Here is a 20,821-nt window from a genome sequence, read left to right on the forward strand (position 1 = left end):
AGGGAGTCAATGCCTGAGTGCACAAATTCCCCTGACCACTTCTTACCTTGCCCTGGCCTCTTTCTGTGCTCTCATGTGTCACCCCAGTTCTTGGCAAGTCTCAGTTCTGTAGACTTATCCATTTGTTCCTGCTCCCAAATCAATGTATCTGAGACATCTTCCATTCTCCTTTCTGTTGGCTCCTCTTCCTATTCTTTTCTTGTGGGTGATCTTCTCAACCCTGAAGGCCTCCAGCTCCAAAGGACTCAGGATAGGGGATCCAGAAAGAGAGAAATTAATATAATGAAAGCTGTAAGAAGTTATTTTTGCCTACTATAGTAGGTGGTGCACAATATTTGCAGCACCTAATTTGCATTGTTTAAGTTAACACAAATTCAAGAACTGCTCTTACATATACATGCAAATGAACTTTATTCTGAATAAAGATAATTAATTTTTTTCTACAGTAAAAAATTTCCTAACAAAACAAGTATTAAAAGAAGTATAAATTAAATTAAGAAGAAAATATTTTCTAGTGAAATAGTGTTTCACGGGAAAAAACATTCAGTGAAATTTTCCAGTTTCAAGAAAAAAATGGAAACAATGTTTAATTTCAAATATATTTTTACACTTTGAAATGGCAAGAATATCAATGTGTAAAAAAACAAAATATTTATTTTCATAAAAATGTTGAGATTGTTTATTTAGACATTTCCAAACTAAAAATTTTCAAAATTTAGTTTCACTAGAAATTTGAATTTCAACTTTTTGGGATAAAAGCAAGTGTTGAAATATCAGAATTTTTCATGGGATGGAAGTTCAGTTTTCTGAAGTTCTAATTCTAAAAAAATGAAGCTAATAGATATTTTTTATTAATAGAGTGTTGCTTGTGCATGTAAACTTGCATAAATAGCAGCTCTCTCACATAACACTGGATATCAGACATTCAACAAGCAACTGTAGAAATTGAGAAAACTTCTTTTAAGAGATTTGGATTGGAGAATTGTAAGGCACTCTTTATTACCTGAACTTTGATCTAAATTCTTTCTGCTTTACCTGAAAATGGATCTGCAAGCAACCTGAATATTTTATTCTTTGAAAGTTTTCTGAGCTGTTGAGCAAATAAATCTTGAAGCTTCTTCTTGAATCATTAAGTGGAAAGATAACTATCACAGTTGTTTCTTTATCTTATGTTTTCCTATCAGAAAGTAGAAAAGGTAATTTCACTCAAGATGGCTGGACAAAAGTTTAGTGACACAGAACAGCCTTTGCTACGTCTCTTCTCATGCTTCCCTAGCAGCTGCAAATGTAGGTCTAGATTGCTTTTCATCTTCTTGCTTTCCCAGAAGCTAGAAAAAAAAGATTTTAAGCTTCCACTGAAAGCTACAAATAAGAATCTCTGTACCAAACACCTGGCAATAATATTCTGCCAGATACTCAGAGTCCAGAGAGGGTTCAAACTTTCAGAGTATTGAGCCTTCCATAATCAGTTGCAAAATGAACATTTCACGACTACCCGTTGCTGAACCCATGCCAAATCTATCTGGCTATTTAGCACAGTAACTCACTATCACTCTTTCCTATACTTTCTCTTGTTAGTGCTCTGCTTCATCAGAAAGAGAAACTGGGTCCAGGGGCTTCAAGTGGAACACCACACACCTAAAATGCCTTTTTCTCTACTATCTAATTTTTATGGTATTCAGCCATGTTGGAAAAACATATTAGCTGGAGATTTCACCTATAATATTCAGCAATAATGTATTATGATTTCAGTGCTTGCCATTAGGCTTCAGAATAAACTGAGATGAATGGAGACAGTATAGCCATAACCCCCAAACACCCAATTAGACACAACGACATAAAGGTGAAGTAGAATTGCTTCTGCCTATACCAGTAGTGAATTTGAACCATTATGTTTGTTTGGTTACAGATTCAATTAGACAGCACACATCTGGGTCAGGTCACAAGGGCTAGGAGTCTGGTTCTGATAAACATTTAATCATGTTCATGCTTAAATTTTCCCTATGCATGAATTTAAGTCTGTGGACTTAAATGGGATTTTAGCATCTTTTAATATTAGTGCTTTCCTAAATTGGACCTAAAAGCTTAACTTAAAACAAATCTAATGTATAAATTCTGCAAGAACTAAAAAGCCATCAACAGACTTCAAGAAGTCCCTCAGCCAGCACATTTGGCCTGTCAACCAAGAGTGGTGAACCACAGTGCTCAAAGCTGTGGGACAAAACTAAAAATTCAAGTTCATTTTACAGTTTTAGTTAATTTCTGATTTTATTTCTGATTTCTGATGGCATAAGTGAGTCAAACAGTCACATTAGTTGTTTTTATTTGTACAGCTCTACTATTTTAAAATGTCTGCACATACATGTTTTAGCATAAATCTGGAGGAGAAACAGTACTCCCAGAGTGAGTCTTTTAACTTAAGTTCCAGCATGAAATGAAATTTTCTGTCTGGGTTATAAAGTCTGGAGAATTGGAAGGTTGTAGTGGAAAAGCTGCCACAGTCTTCACGGCAGCTATGCTATCCAATTCAGCTTTTAGAAGCCAAAATCATTAGCACTGTCCACAGGCTGCCAATGCAAAAGGCATTCATTTAATTAAATAATGTTTGTGCTTGGTATTATCTTCTGCAGCAATGCTGTAAAATCTCAGATGTGTTTCTTTAAAGAAAAGGTTATTTAAAAGCTCTAAATCTAAGAGATTGAGATCTATTTGATTAGTCATTACTTTTTAATGGAAACTTGATACCAGTGTGTACTCAGTAATATCTTGAGACTATGCTACTGTCACTTAATTAGGATGTCTGTTGTTACCCAATATTCCAGCTGCAGACAACATTTCACACTTGCTATAACATATTAAACTGTATTGATACTATAACTAGTTATATATATATATATATATATATATATATATATATATATATATATATATATATATATATATATATATATATATATATATATATATATATATATATATATATATATATATATATATATATATATACACACACACACACTGCTTCCTTCCCTAACATTTTTCATCTGTTTGCTTCACAAAACAGTTAACAAGAATAACTTGCAAATGATGTATTATAAACTATCTACCACACAAAAATGAAATAAAAGATTAAAAATCTAATGCAGAAATACCGGGGGGGGGAGGGGGGGGGGGGAGAGGGAAGGAGGTTAAGAGGGTGTTGAAGGTAGTGGGCCAAGAGAGCTTAAAAGATTTTGACACACAGCAGAGTTTAAATTTGAAAATACAATTGACAAATAAGTGCTATTGTTTATTTTTCCCCACATTTGGAAATAGGATGGGAATAAGGTAGAGGTGGAATAAGGTAGAGGTGCCGTGAAAGCAATTCAGCACATAAAGCGTGTGCTATCTGAATTGGGGACTCTGAAGTCCCAGTCACTCATCAGCATGAGGCAGAGACGTGGAAACTCCAAAATTTGAAGTTATATTTAAGAATCAGAAAATTCAATATTTTCAGTGACTAAACTACATTCTAGCAAGGTCTGTGAACAAAAGAGACTAATGTAACCTTGATTCTCCTCTCTAAGAAACACAACGGGTGCATCTAAACTGGCAAGTTTTTGTGCAAAAGCGCCTGCTTTTGCGCAAAAACTTACCAGCTGTCTACACTGGCCACTTGAATTTGCGCAAGAACACTGACTTTGTAATGGCCAATCTAGATGCTCTTTTGCGGAAATACTTTTAACAGAAAACTTTTCCATTAAAAGTATTTCCGCAAAATCATGCCAGTCTAGACGTAGCCAAGGTGGGTAAGGTAATACCTTTTATTGTTGGTGAGACATGAAGCAATTGCTCTGTGTACGATCAACAGTGTGTCTCTCTCACCAATAGAAGTTGGCCCACAAATAGATTATTACCTCACGCATCTTGTCTAATATCCTGGGACCAGCATGAGGATAACAACATTGTATCCTCCTCTGTAAGTTTAGTTATTAAATAGACAAAATGAAGTCTGGCAGAATCTTACAGTATTTAAAATAGCATCTCCTATAAAAAATTGAAACATTCATCAAGGTCATTGATACTTTAAAAGGTATCACTCATAAATCTAATATTTCATTTACTCTGTCTCAGTCTGGGTGATCAAACAGAATCACAGATTTGCCTTAGGATAGGATCGGAAATCCCTTTTTGTGTGTGTGTGTCGGCTTCTTTCATATCACTTTCCTGCTCTGAAATGTTTATAAAATGTTCCTTTCCATATAGAATTTTTCTTACTTACATATCATGAAGTTCTCATAAGTGACAATAAATTCATCCTGCTTCTAATTAAAACATTTATGATTACTCTGGGAAATATGACAGCACATTAAGACTTTCAAACCATATTCTTCTTTCAAAGTTTTCAAGATGTTCTTCTTCATGTTCTTGTAAATTAATATTCTTAATATTGATTACTGCTTATCAAAAGCATCTGGTGCTTTTATGTCTCAAAATTCTAAATGCATAGATTTTAAATCAGCTTATATGGAAGTAAAACTTTAAATGAAATTAACATTTTTAGAAGGATGAATTGAGATGAGATTTATATGCGCTGATCATAGTCTCATGTTAATTTCAGTTAGCTAAAATGAGTGGAACCCACACAGAACGTGTTACCATCATTTAGTAGGAGTTTCATCTTGCTTTGCTTTTGCAGTATTTTTTTAAATTTCAAAATTATATGATTTTTCCAATGTTAACCAACTAACTGGTGTTAGCAATGCTCATCATGCTAACGTGCTTCATTTTCCAGTCTCTCATTTTCATGGCTTTCAAGGACTGAATATAATGTGGAAACAGCATATTTACCATAGTGTGGAGGAGATTAAACAGTCCTTACCTTGATCTGTAAAGGAAAAACACTGAAACTTGGAAAAGAGTATTCCACAGGTGGAAGAATAGTAACTATCATGAATATCTGGTGAGGCAGATGGGGCAGTTGAATCAGGAAGAAAACCAAGAATTATGTGCCCAGATCTTTTCCCTACATATCCTGCTTTTCCAGTCCTACTGCACTCCTATACTAGTTTATCTACGCCCAGATACTTATTTTAAAAAAGAATGTGTGGAATGAAAATGATATTTTGTCATAAATCTCCACTCTCTTTCAGTATTTGTTGTATCCATTCTACCGTTATACTGTGAAGATAGAAGATCACTTCAAACTTCATTCTAACAAATTCTGTATTTTCCTATCTGCAGAAATCTGATGCTGTAAGAGTCACTACCTTCACTGGCTGCATGGGAGAAACTTACTTGGACAGCAAACCCATAGGACTGTGGAATTTCAGAGACACAGAAGGTGACTGCAAAGGATGTACTGTCAGGTTGGTAATGAACTGGCTTCTTTTTATGTTCTTTGCTCTTTATATATCTGTCTGTGAGCATGCATCATTCTGTTGGGGAGTAAAATAGGAATATCTTTACCAGTCATCCCCCTGTAAGTAAGCACAATACAGAATGCTGCACATAAATCAATGAATCTAAAGGAATATTAATAATACCAAGTAGTGGGTCCCCCTCCCCCATTTAATAAAGGAGGTTGATAGTACCTGCAATAGAGTTAAGGCTAATGAGGAGAGAGTACCCTCATCTGAGTACAGTGAAATCTTGCTCCAAAACCTATTGAGATTGTAGAAAATCTTTTGTTGACCTCACTGGGCTTTGGATCAGGCCAAAACAGAATAAATCTCATTTCTCAAGCACATGTGTGATGATCCTGAAATGATTGATTGGAGCTCAAGAGAAGGAATGAAAAAGAATGTTGGGGCTTAGGAACATGTAAGAAAGTGCAAAGTTTGCTCACCTTAACTTCATCCATAGCACATTGCCCCATTCCCACAATAAGAACTTTAAATTAATCTCATAAAATTGCTCTCCTGGAAAATATATGAGAGAGCAACTCACCATGAAACATGACTATGTGGGAGTTAGAAATCTAAATCCAAGATCCTTTTTTACATATAAAAATGAGGGAATAGTATGTATAATTAGGGCCCTGCCAAATTCACAGTCCATTTTGGTCAATTTCAAGGTCATAGGATTAAACAATTGGAAATGTCATCATTTCAGCTATTTAAATCTGAAATGACAGTGTTGTAATTGTAGGGACCCTGACCAAGAAAGGAGTTGGGGGAAGGAGTCGGAAGGTTATTGTAGTGGGAGTTGTGGTATTGCTACCCTTATTTCTGCATTGCTGCTGGTGGCTGCGCTGCCTTTGGAGCTGGGCAGCTAGAAAGTGGAGGCTACTGGCTGGGAGCTCAGCTCTGAAGGCAGAGCTGCCACCTGCAGCAGCAAAAATGTAAGGGGAGTATGGCAGGGTATCGCTACTGTTACTGCTTTTGCTACTGGTGGTGATGGGGCGCTGCCTTCAGAGCTGGCGACTCAGCTCTGAGGACAGCACAGAATGGTGGCAGTATTCCCACCATCCTTTAAAATCCTTTTGGATCAGGATGCCCAGTTTCAGAACTGGTCTCCCCTGTGTAATCTATGTATTATAAGGTAAAAGCACACAAAAGACCAGACTTCATGCGGGGAAAGCAGATTTCACAGTTCATGACATATTTTTCCTGGCCATTAATATGGCAGGGCCCTATGCATAATGAAACATTGAGGCTATGTCTACACTCGCGGCTTTTTGCACGAGTAATATGCAAATGAGGCTAAGCGTGGAATATCGCTGAGCCTCATTTGCATACCTAATGAGCCACCATTTTTTTCAGAAGAGGCACTTGCACAAGAAGGAGCGTCTACACTGCCCCTTCTTGCGCAAGAAAAACCCTCTTGCGCAATGCCGTTACACCTGTTACTTGAGAGGAAGAACGGCATTGCACAAGAGGGTTTTTCTTGCGCAAGGAGGGGCAGTGTAGACGCTCCTTCTTGCGCAAGAGCCTCTTCTGAAAAAATGGTAGCTCATTAGGTATGCAAATGAGGCTCAGCAATAGTCCACGCTTAGCTTCATTTGCATATTACTTGCGCAAGAAGCCGCAAGTGTAGACATAGCCTGAGTGAGGACCCATGCACGCCACTTCTTTGTTTCTAAATCTCTTGATCAAATTCGGCTGACTTTAGTAGTGCCCAAAAGTCACTGGTTGTCTGACAGAAAAGAATGGGAATGAATCCACATCTCAAAAAACCCCACCACAATAGTAAGTTGGCATGAATTGCATCTCTTGTTGGAAGTCTCAGAAGAGACAACATTGTTTGAACAGCAAAGGAAACTGAACTGACTTGTTCCTGAAACATGTGTTCTCTTCTTAACTTAACTGTCACACCCTGGATTTGGGTGGTCTGACCTAGAGTTCAGAACAGGAGATGGGGGTCAGGCCAGGTCCAGTAGCAAGAGCTCCAACTCCAAGACAGGCCAGAGGTCAAATCCCAAATCAGATGTCAGGAGCAGTGTTCCCTGTAAGCCGTGCACTTGTGAAGCTACTCAGGAGAGATTCAAATGCTGCCCAACTAATTGAGTGCCCATACCTAGGTTTTGTTTCTGTTGGTGGTGCACATTCATACATCCTTGGTGCACATAAAATATTTATTCTGCACATAGATGGAAAAAGTCTACACAAGGATGGAAAAGATTAGAGGGAACATTGGTCAGGAACTAGGTGAGTCAGGTTACCAAGAGATCAGCAGCAGACAGTAGAAATAGATATCTCAAAAAAAAGAAAAACAGTCTGAAGCAGAGAGAACCCAGTTTCACAGACAGCTGCTTGCACCAATGTGTGGTTTGTACGGAAGGTGTGAACCAATCAGGAGACCCAGCATTTTGCCAATCAGAGTCCAGGATTGGGTTCCTTAGTCAGAGGTGGCAGGTTTATAGGTTTAAAAAGTCCTGTGGCTCAGAGCTCTGATATTAACAGAATTCAGGCACAGTGGCAGAACAGTGTGGGGAGACTGACACTGCTGTTCTTGTGCTGTATATCAGTTGTGAATAAATAGAGGACTTCAGTCTCTAGGGCTGTCACCTACTAAAATCACTTAATATCTGTGGTTACCTAATGCTGACATGAATCTTTTCACACTAAAATATGCCAGATTAAATTATATGGCCTATGAAACACTCAAGGCAGACATCTCCCCTATTTTTCTCCTAGACTACCTTCCATGTTTTACAACATATGGATTGAGTTTACAGGCTCAGGTGTCAGAAGATATATTTGAATAAGATTTGGCTTCCCTCAGATTCTTGTGGTTCCTTTTTGCCCAAAAGCAGTTCGAAAAACTAGTGGGAATATGAAGACTTTCTTTTTCTAATAGCCCACAGGTGGCAGACAGTGAGGGAACTGTTCAGTTTGACGGAGATGGTTATGCGTTGGTGAGCCGCCCAGTCCGCTGGAACCCCAATATTTCTACTGTGATGTTCAAGTTCAAGACCTTCTCTTCCAGTGCTCTGCTGATGTACCTTGCTACAGATGACTTGGTAAAAAAATAAAACCTTCTCACCATGTTTCATGCTATCTATACAATTACTAAATATCTGATCCTCAAAAGAAGAAATGAAAATTAAAAAAACAACTGTGCAATTACAATGTTGATTATCTCTGCAATACTGAAGCTGGAGGGTTTTATAGATAGTGAGTTGTGGAGTCAAATGATTTGTATGTGACAATATTCTAGTATACTAGGCAGCATTTCAGTTGTCATCTTATGTTTGGATGTGAGAGTGTTGAGAAAGGAGTGGTGGTGTGTGTTCATATGGGAAAAAATGTCATGGGTGCAGTCCTGGCCCCACAGAAGTCAATTACTTTAGTGTGGCCAAGATTTTTTATTTCATCTTTTGAGATGCTCAAATTAGCAAAAACTTTTTATTTTGTCCCTTCAGTTGTGGTTAATTTTTGTGGCTTAAAGTATAATAAATGAAAAATGATAGGCACAAGAAAGAACTGACTACAGAATGATTTTGTGTCCAAAGTGGGCATTGGGATAGTGTAACTATGCACAGAACACCCAACAGAATATGCCTTAGGCATGTCTTTTAAAAATTAGTGTTCTCACACTACAGCTGAACTGGGAAATTTCAGACATTGTTTATCGAGATTATTTTATTTTTTCATTTGTCTGCTTTGTCAAGGGTCTGTGGACATAAGGAACAGACCAGTTGTCTTATTCCTAAAGCTTCAGAGGGGTAGCTGAGTTAGTCTGTAACAGGAAAAACTTAAAAAACAACAAATAGTTTAGTAGTACCTTAAAGTGTAACACAACATGTAGGTGGTATCATAAGCTTTCGTGGGCACACCCCACTTCTTCAGATGATCCTGACATCTACAAAAGTGGGTTGTGCCCACAAAAGCTCATGATACCATATACATGTTTTGTTACTCTTTAAGGTGCTACTAGACTATTTGTTGTTTTTTAAGTTTTTCTTATTCCTAAATACAACTGTCCAGAAACTGATCTAATTTGCACTGATGTAAATCTTGAACAGTTCCACTAAATATCAGTACAACTGCTTCAAACTGACAATATCATAACTGAGATCAGAATCCATCACACTTTATTCTTCTAATATGGATTGTGAGCTTCAGGTCAGGGGTTTTCAAAAATGTTTCTTGGGTCATTACAGAACATTTACTTGTGGGCATGTGCCATTCGCTGATCACATTGTGCTGGCTTATTTCCTGTCACTGGAACTGCATTAAGAGAGAGCCAAAATTCATTATTTTTGTTAAGATTAATTTTTTATATAGCAACTGTGGTAGCTTCTCTGGGGATGTCTTCTGGTTGTGAATAGGTGGGTAGGTGGCCATACAACAGGAGCAAAGATGGTCCGTGAAATAATTTCTCTATTAAAATGTGGGTTCATACTATCTTTGGAAGGAGCAGCCATGAGAGAAACGATATCTAAAATTAAAACTTGTCATGGTCTCATGCCCCTGGTTAAGTAGTTCCCTATTTCTCAAGACCTACTCTTTCATGAGCTAATAATTTTTTCTCCTGTATCCTACTGGTTTTTGTTTGCTCTAGATATTCTAGTTTATTATACCATCACTCCAGTCAGCTACCACTGATGCAACCTCAGGGTATTTAAACACCAGCACCAGTACTTGTTAGGAATCACAGCAAACTGAACTACACAAATCCATTTGTGGTAAACTAGAAACAATTGCAAGACAATGCACCACTTTAGCCAGTGACCTGTATAAGAAATTAAGAAATAAAAATAACTCTTTGACAATATATTTTGGTGCACTTGAAGTTAGGCACAGCAAATATCTGAAGAGTTTAACAACTTATATAACAATCTTGTATATTATCACTCATTAAAGAATTGTTTCATGTTAAATATTGCTTATCACGGAGAACAGAAACCAGTCTTCCAGTGTGTCTAAGCAATGTGTCCAATATGTCTCATTAACAGAAAGATTTCATGAGCATAGAGCTCACCGATGGGCATATAAAAGTCAGCTATGATCTGGGTTCAGGTACAACTTCTGTAATTGGCAACCAAAACTATAACGATGGGAAATGGAAATCATTCACCCTGTCAAGAATTCAGAAACAAGGTGAGTTCCTACAGTGATAACATCATAAGTGCTCTAATTACCCTATCCAGCACAGCTAACCATCTAATCATGGGGAAGATGATGTACAAAATTGCTGGATTAGAAAGTTCTTTGAGAAAGTGATTTAGCAACTTCTTTTGCTTAGGTTTCAGGTGGCTTAGGCTAGAAATGACTGATTGTAGTGTCAACCAGGTCTTTTATGACTTTCTCTTGAAACCGGTAGCTTAATTTTCAGGCATAATTCTGCTTTCAGCTGGCTAAATTACATTCTAAAATGTATTTGAGTGAAAAATGTTTTCTTCGTGCAGTGCTCTGATGTTGTTTAAAGTTCATAAAGCAAACCTATGTGATTTCTGCTAGATTCAAAATTGGTTTTATGCTTTACAATGCTTTTCATATTTCTGGGTATCACAAAGTGCTTTAAAAATAATGAGTTAAATACTGGCAGTGCAATAATTATGTAAATAAACACAGAAGCCATTATATATTCAGTAATACAGTATCATGAATACTGGAACTCAGACAGCAGAAACGCTTTAAAAAAATGCCATGGATTCTTTAAGCTCTACTTGTACAAAAACTAAAGCTAAGCAGGAACTACAGGGAGTCAGAGGTGAATGTGGACTCCATATCCATTCTGTATTTGACTTTTGTTGAGAGGAATCTGGCAATTGTATACAGCATGAGGCTTGTTTGTGAAGTAAGTTATATGTCCACTGGGACTTGAACTGAGATACGTATGATGCTAAGCAACTATCTATGGTAAAAGCTTTTGCTTATTTGTGTCCTGCATTGGATTCAAACGAGCAAAGTAGATATGAAATGATCTCCTCATTCTTGATTGTGTCCTAATCTTGTCACTGAATAAAGTATTGACACTGAAAACAAACCAGGTAGGGCTGGGGATAGAACATATTTAAAAATAAAGCATACAAGATTGCAGTGGTACTTTTCAGGTTGTTATGGCAACAGAGAAAAATATGTTTTTTCTCCCAGCCAGATAATTTATTATTTGGAAATCCAGTATCTAACCAGCAAGATACTCTACCCCACTTTCTACACTCCAAAAAGAAATTTCCTTCATTTATTTCCACTGTGCAATATATTGTTCATGTCTGATTTTAAACTTCTTATTCTTTTCCAGCCAATGTATCAGTTGTAGACATAGATACCAATCAGGAAGAGATCATAACAACAACTTCTACAGGAAGCCATTTTGGTCTCAACTTGAAAGCTGATGAGAAAATATATTTTGGTGGATTGCCGATTCTCAGAAACCTGAGGTAATTGGACTTAAAACAATATATTTGCCTATTGGGAGGGTATATAACGTAAGTGTGGTGTATCTACCTGGTTCTCCTCAAGTTCACTTTCCAGGAGAGAATTCCATTCCCAATGCAGGACCGAAAGGTACCTTGGCATTGACACTCTTAAGTTATATTTCTTCTGTAAGTGACAGCTTATTCCCTAAGATGGCTTGAATTGGTCATTGCTCCATTTCAAATGCACTGTAAGCTGTGATTATACTACAGTAAAGGTTCCTGATGCTGTGTATGGAAACAAGTAATGTAACATGGCTTCTCTTTATCCATATTTTTTTTGCTTCATATAAAAATGGAATTTGCACCTCCAAAACTACAGACCAAACTAAGACCCAAATCCTGCAATGACTTAAGTACATGTTTAACTTTACACATATAAGTAGTCTCTCTGAAGTCAGAAACTACTAATTTGTTTAATATTAAATGATTGTGTCAATTTTTGCAGGATCTGGGCCTAATATACTTTCAATACGGGTTATATAAAATGTATTGAATGTTGTACTTATTTAAAGAGAAAAGTTCCATTCTTAAATACTTCACTAAGGTAAAATTCTTTGAGCTCAAGAATTATATTGAATAGATTTAAAATATCATGCAGTGTACTTAAAATGTAATGAAATTTGGTTAATTTTATTTTATTTTATTTATCTGTGAGTCCAATTCTGAACTGCTTACTCAGAAAAACTCCTCCACAGTAAATTTCACCATGTATAAAATACATTGAATTTTTCTTTTCACTATAGTTCAGTATTTAAGAAATGGGATATGAGATTCTGGAATTTAACAGGTTCAAAGGCTCAATGGTTCAATGATTGTTCAGTATTTCTACATGACAAAAAAATTGAGCTACAATGAACAGATGAACTATAACAAAAATAGTCTATTAATCCATGTCAATCTCATTTACATTTCTTAATGAAAGTCTTAGTCACCTTGTGCACCAGAAAGCATTGCTGTAGTTTAGTGGGCTGTGCGACAACCAAAAGGAGAAGAGGCATATTTGTTAACTTATTACATTTAATTTATGGTACCTCTGATATCAGTTTACTTGCAATGAAAAAACCAAGCTGTTTCACTTATGAAGTCTCATATTGTATTATATAATTGTGAAGTCACACTGGTATGTGCCAAATTATGTGAAGAAATTACTCCTAGGCATATCCTTTCTGGTTGTTTAGGAAACGAAGAACACTATAGCTACTTTAAACTGTGGGAACCATTGTGCCTGTAGCTATGATTCATCAGTTGTGAAGTGGTGCAAGATGCATGGTGCAGTAATTTACTATCGTAGCTAAAGATCACTTGAGCTGCCGCAAGCAGCGGACATTGAGATACCTATGACTTTGTGAGAACACCAGGCTGTATTAGTCCCAACCCATTTCCTACAAGTTACTTTTAAGATTTTTCTTTTACACATGACTAATTGTAGCAACAAATAATGCAAGTATTTACAGAGCTACATGATATTTTAAGGGAGAACGTGTGGTGGGGAATAGCACCATTAGCTGTGCTAGTGCCTGTTAAGGTCTGTTGCATAATTATTTATATTAAAAGAATCTCTCTATCATACATCTGTTTTCACTAGATCTATTTCAGTCTGAAATGTTCTGAATCCTGATTATGAATATCATTTTCTACAGTGACTGTAATTAAAAATAAAATTGTTTTTCCCTCTCTTTTATCCTAGTATGAAAGCAAGGTAAAAATAATTAAATATCTGCATGACTTGCATGCATTGAGTAAGCGCAGCTTGGTTCAGGTGGCAGTGCAGAAGCAGCCTGTGGGTAGCTTTCACACCAGCTGTTCCCCTGGGGCTGTTAATTAAAAAAGTTGCTTCTGCTGCAACAAGCAAAGCTGCTCCCAAGTGCTTAACACTCTTGTTGCACGCTGCGCACACATGTACCCAAATAACTTTCCCGCCTCTTCACATAGTTGCTTATTTCTGCTGTAAGTTGTTGTAGTTTTTTAATTCAATCAAGATCCCAGTTAAAGAAATCTAGGTGCAAGCTATATTTAAAAATACTGTACAGATGTGCTTTTTGCTCAGCTTGGGGCGGTTTAGTGGCTCAACAAGTTCAGGGACTGGAAATGTTGTTCTCCAAGGCAATGATTTAATTCCTAAAACTGGGTGGAAGATTAGGAGCATATTTGTGTGAAACTTGCCAGTTTGGGCCAGCGGGGAGTTGTGATACCTTTTGCGCATGTGTGTTTCAGTTTGAATGGGGTTGTGTCCAAGTTAATGCCTAGTTTTGAGTCACACATGCAATCCCCAAACTAAGAAACCCTAATGATTAGAACAAAACCTTACATGTCTCCCTGGAAACGACCTGGCTTAAAGGAAAGCCTACTGAGATTCACCTGAAATTCACCCTAGGTTTTCAAAAACTATTGTGAATCTCAGCAAATGTCTAGATGAATCCCAATTGGATCTTTAGTAAAACATGAAAGCAGAGTTAAAATTTCACACAAAGGTTAAGTTCACATAACTCTTGTTGGGAATTGTAGGTTGGCAACAGCAGATTTTTGAAATTGGAGATGTCAGTGAAAAGGGGTGCAAATGGGGAATTGCTGTTTGGATGGCAGAGACATGCATGTAGGTATTTGTACAACCTGGTGGCATTCAGGCAACTGCAAGTAATTGCTGGCAATGAGATTGCAGAACAGTTCTGCTGCCTCAAAGTGAAATCTTTAAAGAGGTACTGAGAAGAGACTGGATGTAGAGAATCAGAAATGTAAATCTGACTATAATTGAATGGCAGTGAAAAAATGCAGTTTGAATTATTTTGGTAAACCAGAAGGTTGGTACAATTTATGTAAAGGATGCAGAATCCGTGCTGAACTTTGAGATGGCAACAAGGCAAAGAATGGCTTTCAATTCCAAAATGTGTATTTGAAATGATCTGTTATAAATCCAGTTATTTTATAATTAATACCCACAAAATCATATTACATCATTTGTTTGTTTTTTCAGCATTCTGAATTCGATGGCCTGGATTTCAGTTTTCATTCCCCAATTTAGTTCCTTGTTATTTTCTAAAAATATTTTTTATTTTATTTGGCTGATCAGATTGTCCCCATATCCCATTAATATATTTATTATCATCTCCAAAGACTTTAATGACACGAATGATCAGACAAGGAGTAGTCTTGTGGCACCTTAGGGCATCGCGGGAATTTGCATATCTTCTTCCGATCTCACTTTCGAAAGTGAAAGCCATTTAGATGCGGCTTTTCAACAAAGCGGGGAGGAGGAGTTCAATGAAAAAGCCGCATCTAAATTATTTTCCCTCTGAATTTTCATATCCTCTTTTGACACTCTAGCATAGTCTAGATGAGCCCTCAGAGACTAACAAAAGTATGTAGAATCATGAACTTTCTATATATTTATGTTATCCTCTCAGGTGCCACAGGACTACTCATTGTTTTTTTAAGTTACAGACTAACATGGCTACCCCTCTGAGACATTTTAACACGAATTATCAGTGAATTCACTCCAGGCAAATTAACTATAATGTCAGTGAATTGGTTATAGGTACTGCTGCTCCTTTTGGATTTCGTCTCCATAGCTTAATGGATTGCGGGCGGGCGGGGTGGGGGAGGAGGAGGATTTCAGCCAAAATGGAGATTGTGGAGCAGTTCTTGCTAGTTGGGAGGCTAATGATTATAATAAAGGGCTGACTTGGCCACAAGTCCTAGGGCTTGAGTTAGTGCTCTTAGAAATGAGGTCTCTGAACTACTTCCACACTAGCTGGTTAATTATAGTGGAATGCTCAGTCTTTGTCTTCTCTTCTGGCATTCCAAGACCATGCAATGCAATAGCATAGGAGTTTTGCTGTTACATTAGGATACCTTTAATTACTTGGCTGTGCAGTGAGGATCCAAATCAAACCCCAAGTGTTTTGTGGGAGAGGGAGTTAACTGACTGAAATAATACAATTACCTTTATAGGACAGTGTTTGAAAAACTGAGGGCTATGTAAGAAACGAATCTTAGTCCATGAGAGCATAATGGCTTCCCAAAATAAGAAAACTAGTCTAGTAAAAAAAATCCAAAGAATTGAAATGAAATATTCTTTCATTTTTTAGCAAATATTTAATCCTAAATTTCTTTGTTACAAAAGTTCCTCCTCTTCCATCAAAATCTAATGTAGGCATGAACGTAACATTTTTATCGGAGTCAAGGTTTTTACTTGGGATTTCCAGCCCGCATCTTTTAGCTTTGCATGGAGGACAGTTTCCTACTTATTTCATAGTTTTCTGCATTTAAATGTCAACGGAGACAGCACTCTTTGGAAAGGAAAAGAAGTAGAGCTAAGGACTGTTCTTCTTGGGGGATGAGAAGAACATCCTTTCGACCTCTGGTGAATGATGGAATCCAGAGAGCTCTATGTGCTGATGGGCAGTAGAAAGCAGGATGTACTTTGTGTGTGTGCACACACTCGAGTGTTCAGATGTGTACCTGTGCTTTTAAAAAATGGTGCAGTATGTATCTTTGTGCATATGAATGCATGAGTGTGTGGGTCTGATTGATAAAGCCTCTCCTTTAGTGGACACAGAAAACATATTGCTTGGTAACTCCCATGACAAGCACTATGTTTTTAATTTGTTTTTATCTTTCTACAGGCCAGAAGTGAGCTTAAAGAAATATGCAGGCTGCCTCAAAGATATTGAAATTTCACGAACACCATATAATATACTAAGCAGCCCCGATTTTGTTGGCATAACCAAAGGATGCACATTGGAGGTTAGTCTCTCTCCTATTCAGTTTGTGTAAAAAAGTAAATAAAATATTTTCTGTGTACGTTAGCAACACAAAATATCAATCCCATACTGTGCTCATACAGTGGATTTTCAAAATCACTTTGTTTTGGCCTGCCTTTCCGCCAACCTACTGAAGGAAATAGGAGCTTTTACTATTGATTTGAACAAGAATAGAGTTAGGCCAACTATGTATTAGTTACTGTTTATAGCATCTTTCATTATCAAGGATCCTAAAGCGCTTTACAAAATACAGTTTGTGCCATAGAACGAGGATAATTGAAATGCAGCTACCTCCAAGCTACACGGCGACAACCCATTAATGCTCAGTGCCCTGCAAAGGACTCTCTCACAGTAAGATGCATGAAAAATAATTGTTTCTGCCTCAGAAAAAAGAAGGTTTGAGTAACCCTCCCAGAGTTGTTAATATATCAGTAGTACATAGCACTTCTGAAGCACATTCTATTTGAATGTCTCAAAGTCCTTTACAAATGTTAATTAATTTAGCATTGTAACTGTGCTATATATATTATTATTCCGTTACTGTAGATGAGAAGACTGAAGTTTTGAAAGGATGATAAAGACTATGGGTATCCCTATGCTGCAATGCAAAATCTGAGACTGGTCTGTGTTGGTTGATGCAGGATCAGGCTGAGGGGCTGTTCAATTGTCGTACAGGTTGAACCTCTCTAGTTCAGCACCCTCGGGAGCTGACTGATGCCAAACCAGAGAATCTGTCGCACCGTGGGAGGTCAATATTGTCTGGCAGCATTACCAACACTTTCACTACTTACTGGGCTCTTAAAAGATACTTAGGTGTAAATTAGAGCTAAATAAGGGTATGTCTACACTACAGCACTAATTCAAACTAACTTAATTCGAACTAAGCTAATTCGAACTAGTGCATCTAGACCTAAAAACCCCTGTATCACCACACTGAAGTTGCAAGAGGAACATGCTGCTGTTTCCAGGAGATGCAGGAAGTAAGCAGCTCCCAGAGCCTGTACCCCTAACCTCCTCCAAGGCCCTGTCCCCCTCTTGCCCTCCAAAGCAGTTAGTACCTGCCCACAGCCTCCTCCTGCATTCCAAATCCCTTATCTCCAGCCCCACATCAGAACCATCAGCTCCCCCTTCACCTCTGCCCCTTTCCGCACTCTGAATCCTTCATTTCTGGCCCCACCCGTGATGCCATCCTGCATCCCAGCTCCTTGAACCAGCCCAGTAAAAATGATCAAATTAGTGATGGTGGGGAGAGCAAACCACATGGGGGGGATGAATTGAGCGGGATGAGACTTCAAAGGAGGGTGGAGCAAGGGTATTCGGATTTTGTGAAAGTAGAAAGTTAACAACTTTATCTTACTCAAATTCACTCAGAAGGCTGAGAGAGCTTGTATTCCATGCCTCCTCTTATGTGACACCATGGACTTGTAGGTGTTTGAAACTAGGACTAAATGGACACTCTAGAAGTCAGCTGATGAGGGCCTCATGAATCAACTCAGGCAGAGTCTGTTTGTATGGAGTGGCCAAAAACCCAGCTGTGCCCACCCCACTACTAGGTTCACTCTGGAAAGCAATTTTTGCATAAAATTAATATAAAAGAAACCTCACTGGGCCTCACTTTTGTAGTCCAGGTCTAAGGTTCACTGAATTCACCAAAATCTGAATCACCATCATGGTTTCAGGTTGGTTCAGGTTTGGAGGAGAATTTATCTTGCAAGGTCATTCCCATCTGTGACATAGACCACAAAGTCTCAAGATTTCAAATTAGAATATAAATAAATTTTAATTACTACAGGTGACAGAAATGTAGGCAAACACCAGTCAGTGGTACTTCCATTACTGTTTATTTTAATAGCCATCCACTGAACTATTAGACGTATTCTATCTAATTCTCTAATAATGTAGTTTGTTTTCGCTTTAAATAGCACTTAAAATATATATATTTTTTAAACTGTTGCTTTTAAATGAAAAGGCTTTTAATCTGTATGAAACTGAAAAAAATCATATTCTAGAATTGGGAGCAGAGTATTTTTATTCTCCAGACACAAAAAGAGCCTTCTTACTTGAAGGAATGGCACAAAACTTAACACAATATTTAGTGAAATTTATTTTCTCTTATGGTGTCTACACAGCAGCATAATTTTGGAATAACAAAATACATTCAGAATAAGGGACAGCTTATTCCAACTTCTGTAAACCTCTTTCCATGAGAGAGAATGTCTATTACGAAATAACTATTTTGGAATAGGAATAGTGTGGACGCTCTACTGCTGCTATTTCATAATAGCTCCTTCCCAAAGCCATTCAAAATAATTACTCCCCGGTGCCTCCTGGGGCTCTAAATCGAGGTAACATGTTCACATTAGGGAAGCCTGCTTTGGACTAATTTTGAGACTTCCCTGTAGTGTAGATGTGCTATTTCAAAATAAGCTGTTTGAGTATTTTTTCCAGAATAGCTTATTCAGAAATAAGTGTGCAGTGAAGAGGTACCCTTAGTGACTAGCTTGCACTTCTTCTGTAGTGTAGGATAATTTTGTTACTCAGTGTATGAGCTAGATAAACAATAAAAGGGGAGAGTACATAAAAGAATAGGATAGGATAATAAGTGAAAGGAAAATATGAGGTTTAACATAATATTCAGTTCACTGCCTTGGAATTTCAAAGAAAAATATTGCAGATGTCTGTCTGCCTCTCTCATGTGGCACAATCTACTCTGTCTCTTTCTGAGGGCAACTCCACTCTACTAACAAAATGGTAAGTTATTTTAGAAAAAGGCAGTGTTTCTGTGAAATATTCTCTACTCCTCAGTTGGAATCAAGTACAGATTGGCAGCAGTTACAGAAAACCTGATATAAAATACATTGATTTATTATTTGATGACATACTGCATGTCTTTACATTGTGCTTCTGTCTGCCAGCATGCAAAGCATTTGGGCTATGGGCAAAGTGTGCTTCATTTATGAGTTGGTCTCATCAGGAAAGCAGTAGTGCTTAGATGATGATGAAGCGGTGATGAATGATTGTATATTCCAGTCCACTTTTACAAATAATAGAATACAACACATGTTCATATTGCTTACTGTTTTTTAGTGGATTGATTTAAAAGTGGCAGAAAAACAGCCAGATAAAATAACCATAAGTGCTCTCTTTTAAACCAACTGGATATTCTGAAATAAAGCTGCAATTGTGTAAACCATTCATTCCCTCTGAAATTTAATATTACAGAAATGTTCTAATTATGTTTGATGGTACTGATTGATTAATACTTGTGCAACACTTTCAAAATGTAAATTGCTATATATTATCGTCTATCTCTCTACAATACATTGGATAAATATAACCTGGGAGGGGCTCATACTTCGTTTTGTGTCATACCAATTCACCTTTTTTCTCTCCTTTTTTCCACAGAATCTTTACACAGTTAGCTTCCCCAAACCAGGTTTTGTGGAACTGCAACCAGTCTCATTTGACATGGGTACAGAAATCAACTTATCCTTCAGCACCAAGAATGAATCTGGAGTCATCTTATTTGGCACAGGTGGGACACCTATTCCTCCGAGGAGAAAACGCAGACAGACTGGACAGGTAAAGAACAATACAATAGAAGATATGGAAAAATCATAACTTCCGTTGAGCTTTTTTTGTACAACTTGGTGTACACTGCACTACCATGATATATTTATGAAGAAATAAAAGAGCAATGCTGATTAATGAGATTTTTCTTTCCAAAGCTCTTGCTTGTTTGAAGGAAAAATTACATGAAGGCTCACAATTTACTTTTGCATTGAGCACTGGCTTTCTTGAGTATTTGAGGGTTTGAAGTTCACAGAATTCCATCAGTTCATGTTTTTATTTTTTAGGTGGTATCACACAAAGCACTAATATAGCACAGAGTTGCAAAAAATAGGATTTTTCATCTTAGAAAAGAGGAGACTAAATGGGGGATGAGAGTTCTATAAAATCATGACAGTGAATAAGGAAAAGTTATTTACTTGTTTCTATAACAAGAACTAATTTCATTTGGGGGTCATCAAATGAAATTAACAGGTAGCAGGTTTAAAATAAACAAAACCAAGTATTTCTTCATGCAGTGCACAGTCAACCTGTGGAACTCCTTGCCAGATGATGTTGTGAAGACCAGGACTTTAAAAGAGTTTGAAAAATAATTAGATAATTCATGGAGGGTAGATCCATCAATACTTATTAGCCAGGATGG

The 20,821-nt window shown here is 37.3% G+C and overlaps 1 protein-coding gene across 5 annotated transcripts in view; it reads left to right on the forward strand.

Annotated features, from left to right (window-relative positions):
• LAMA2 (laminin subunit alpha 2) overlaps positions 1 to 20,821 on the forward strand; it is a 503,865-nt gene that overhangs the window by 446,035 nt on the left and 37,009 nt on the right. For all 5 annotated transcript variants that reach the window (XM_075924139.2, XM_075924141.2, XM_075924140.2 and 2 more), the window contains 6 exons: positions 5,224 to 5,348; positions 8,281 to 8,443; positions 10,382 to 10,526; positions 11,671 to 11,809; positions 16,471 to 16,591; positions 20,014 to 20,190. In XM_075924139.2, coding sequence (XP_075780254.2) covers positions 5,224 to 5,348; positions 8,281 to 8,443; positions 10,382 to 10,526; positions 11,671 to 11,809; positions 16,471 to 16,591; positions 20,014 to 20,190 — 870 coding nt within the window. The remainder of the gene's footprint in view (positions 1 to 5,223; positions 5,349 to 8,280; positions 8,444 to 10,381; positions 10,527 to 11,670; positions 11,810 to 16,470; positions 16,592 to 20,013; positions 20,191 to 20,821) is intronic.

This window comes from Pelodiscus sinensis, chromosome 3, assembly GCF_052426305.1.
Source record: "Pelodiscus sinensis isolate ZL-2025 chromosome 3, ASM5242630v1, whole genome shotgun sequence".
Classification (NCBI taxonomy): Eukaryota; Metazoa; Chordata; order Testudines; family Trionychidae; genus Pelodiscus; species Pelodiscus sinensis.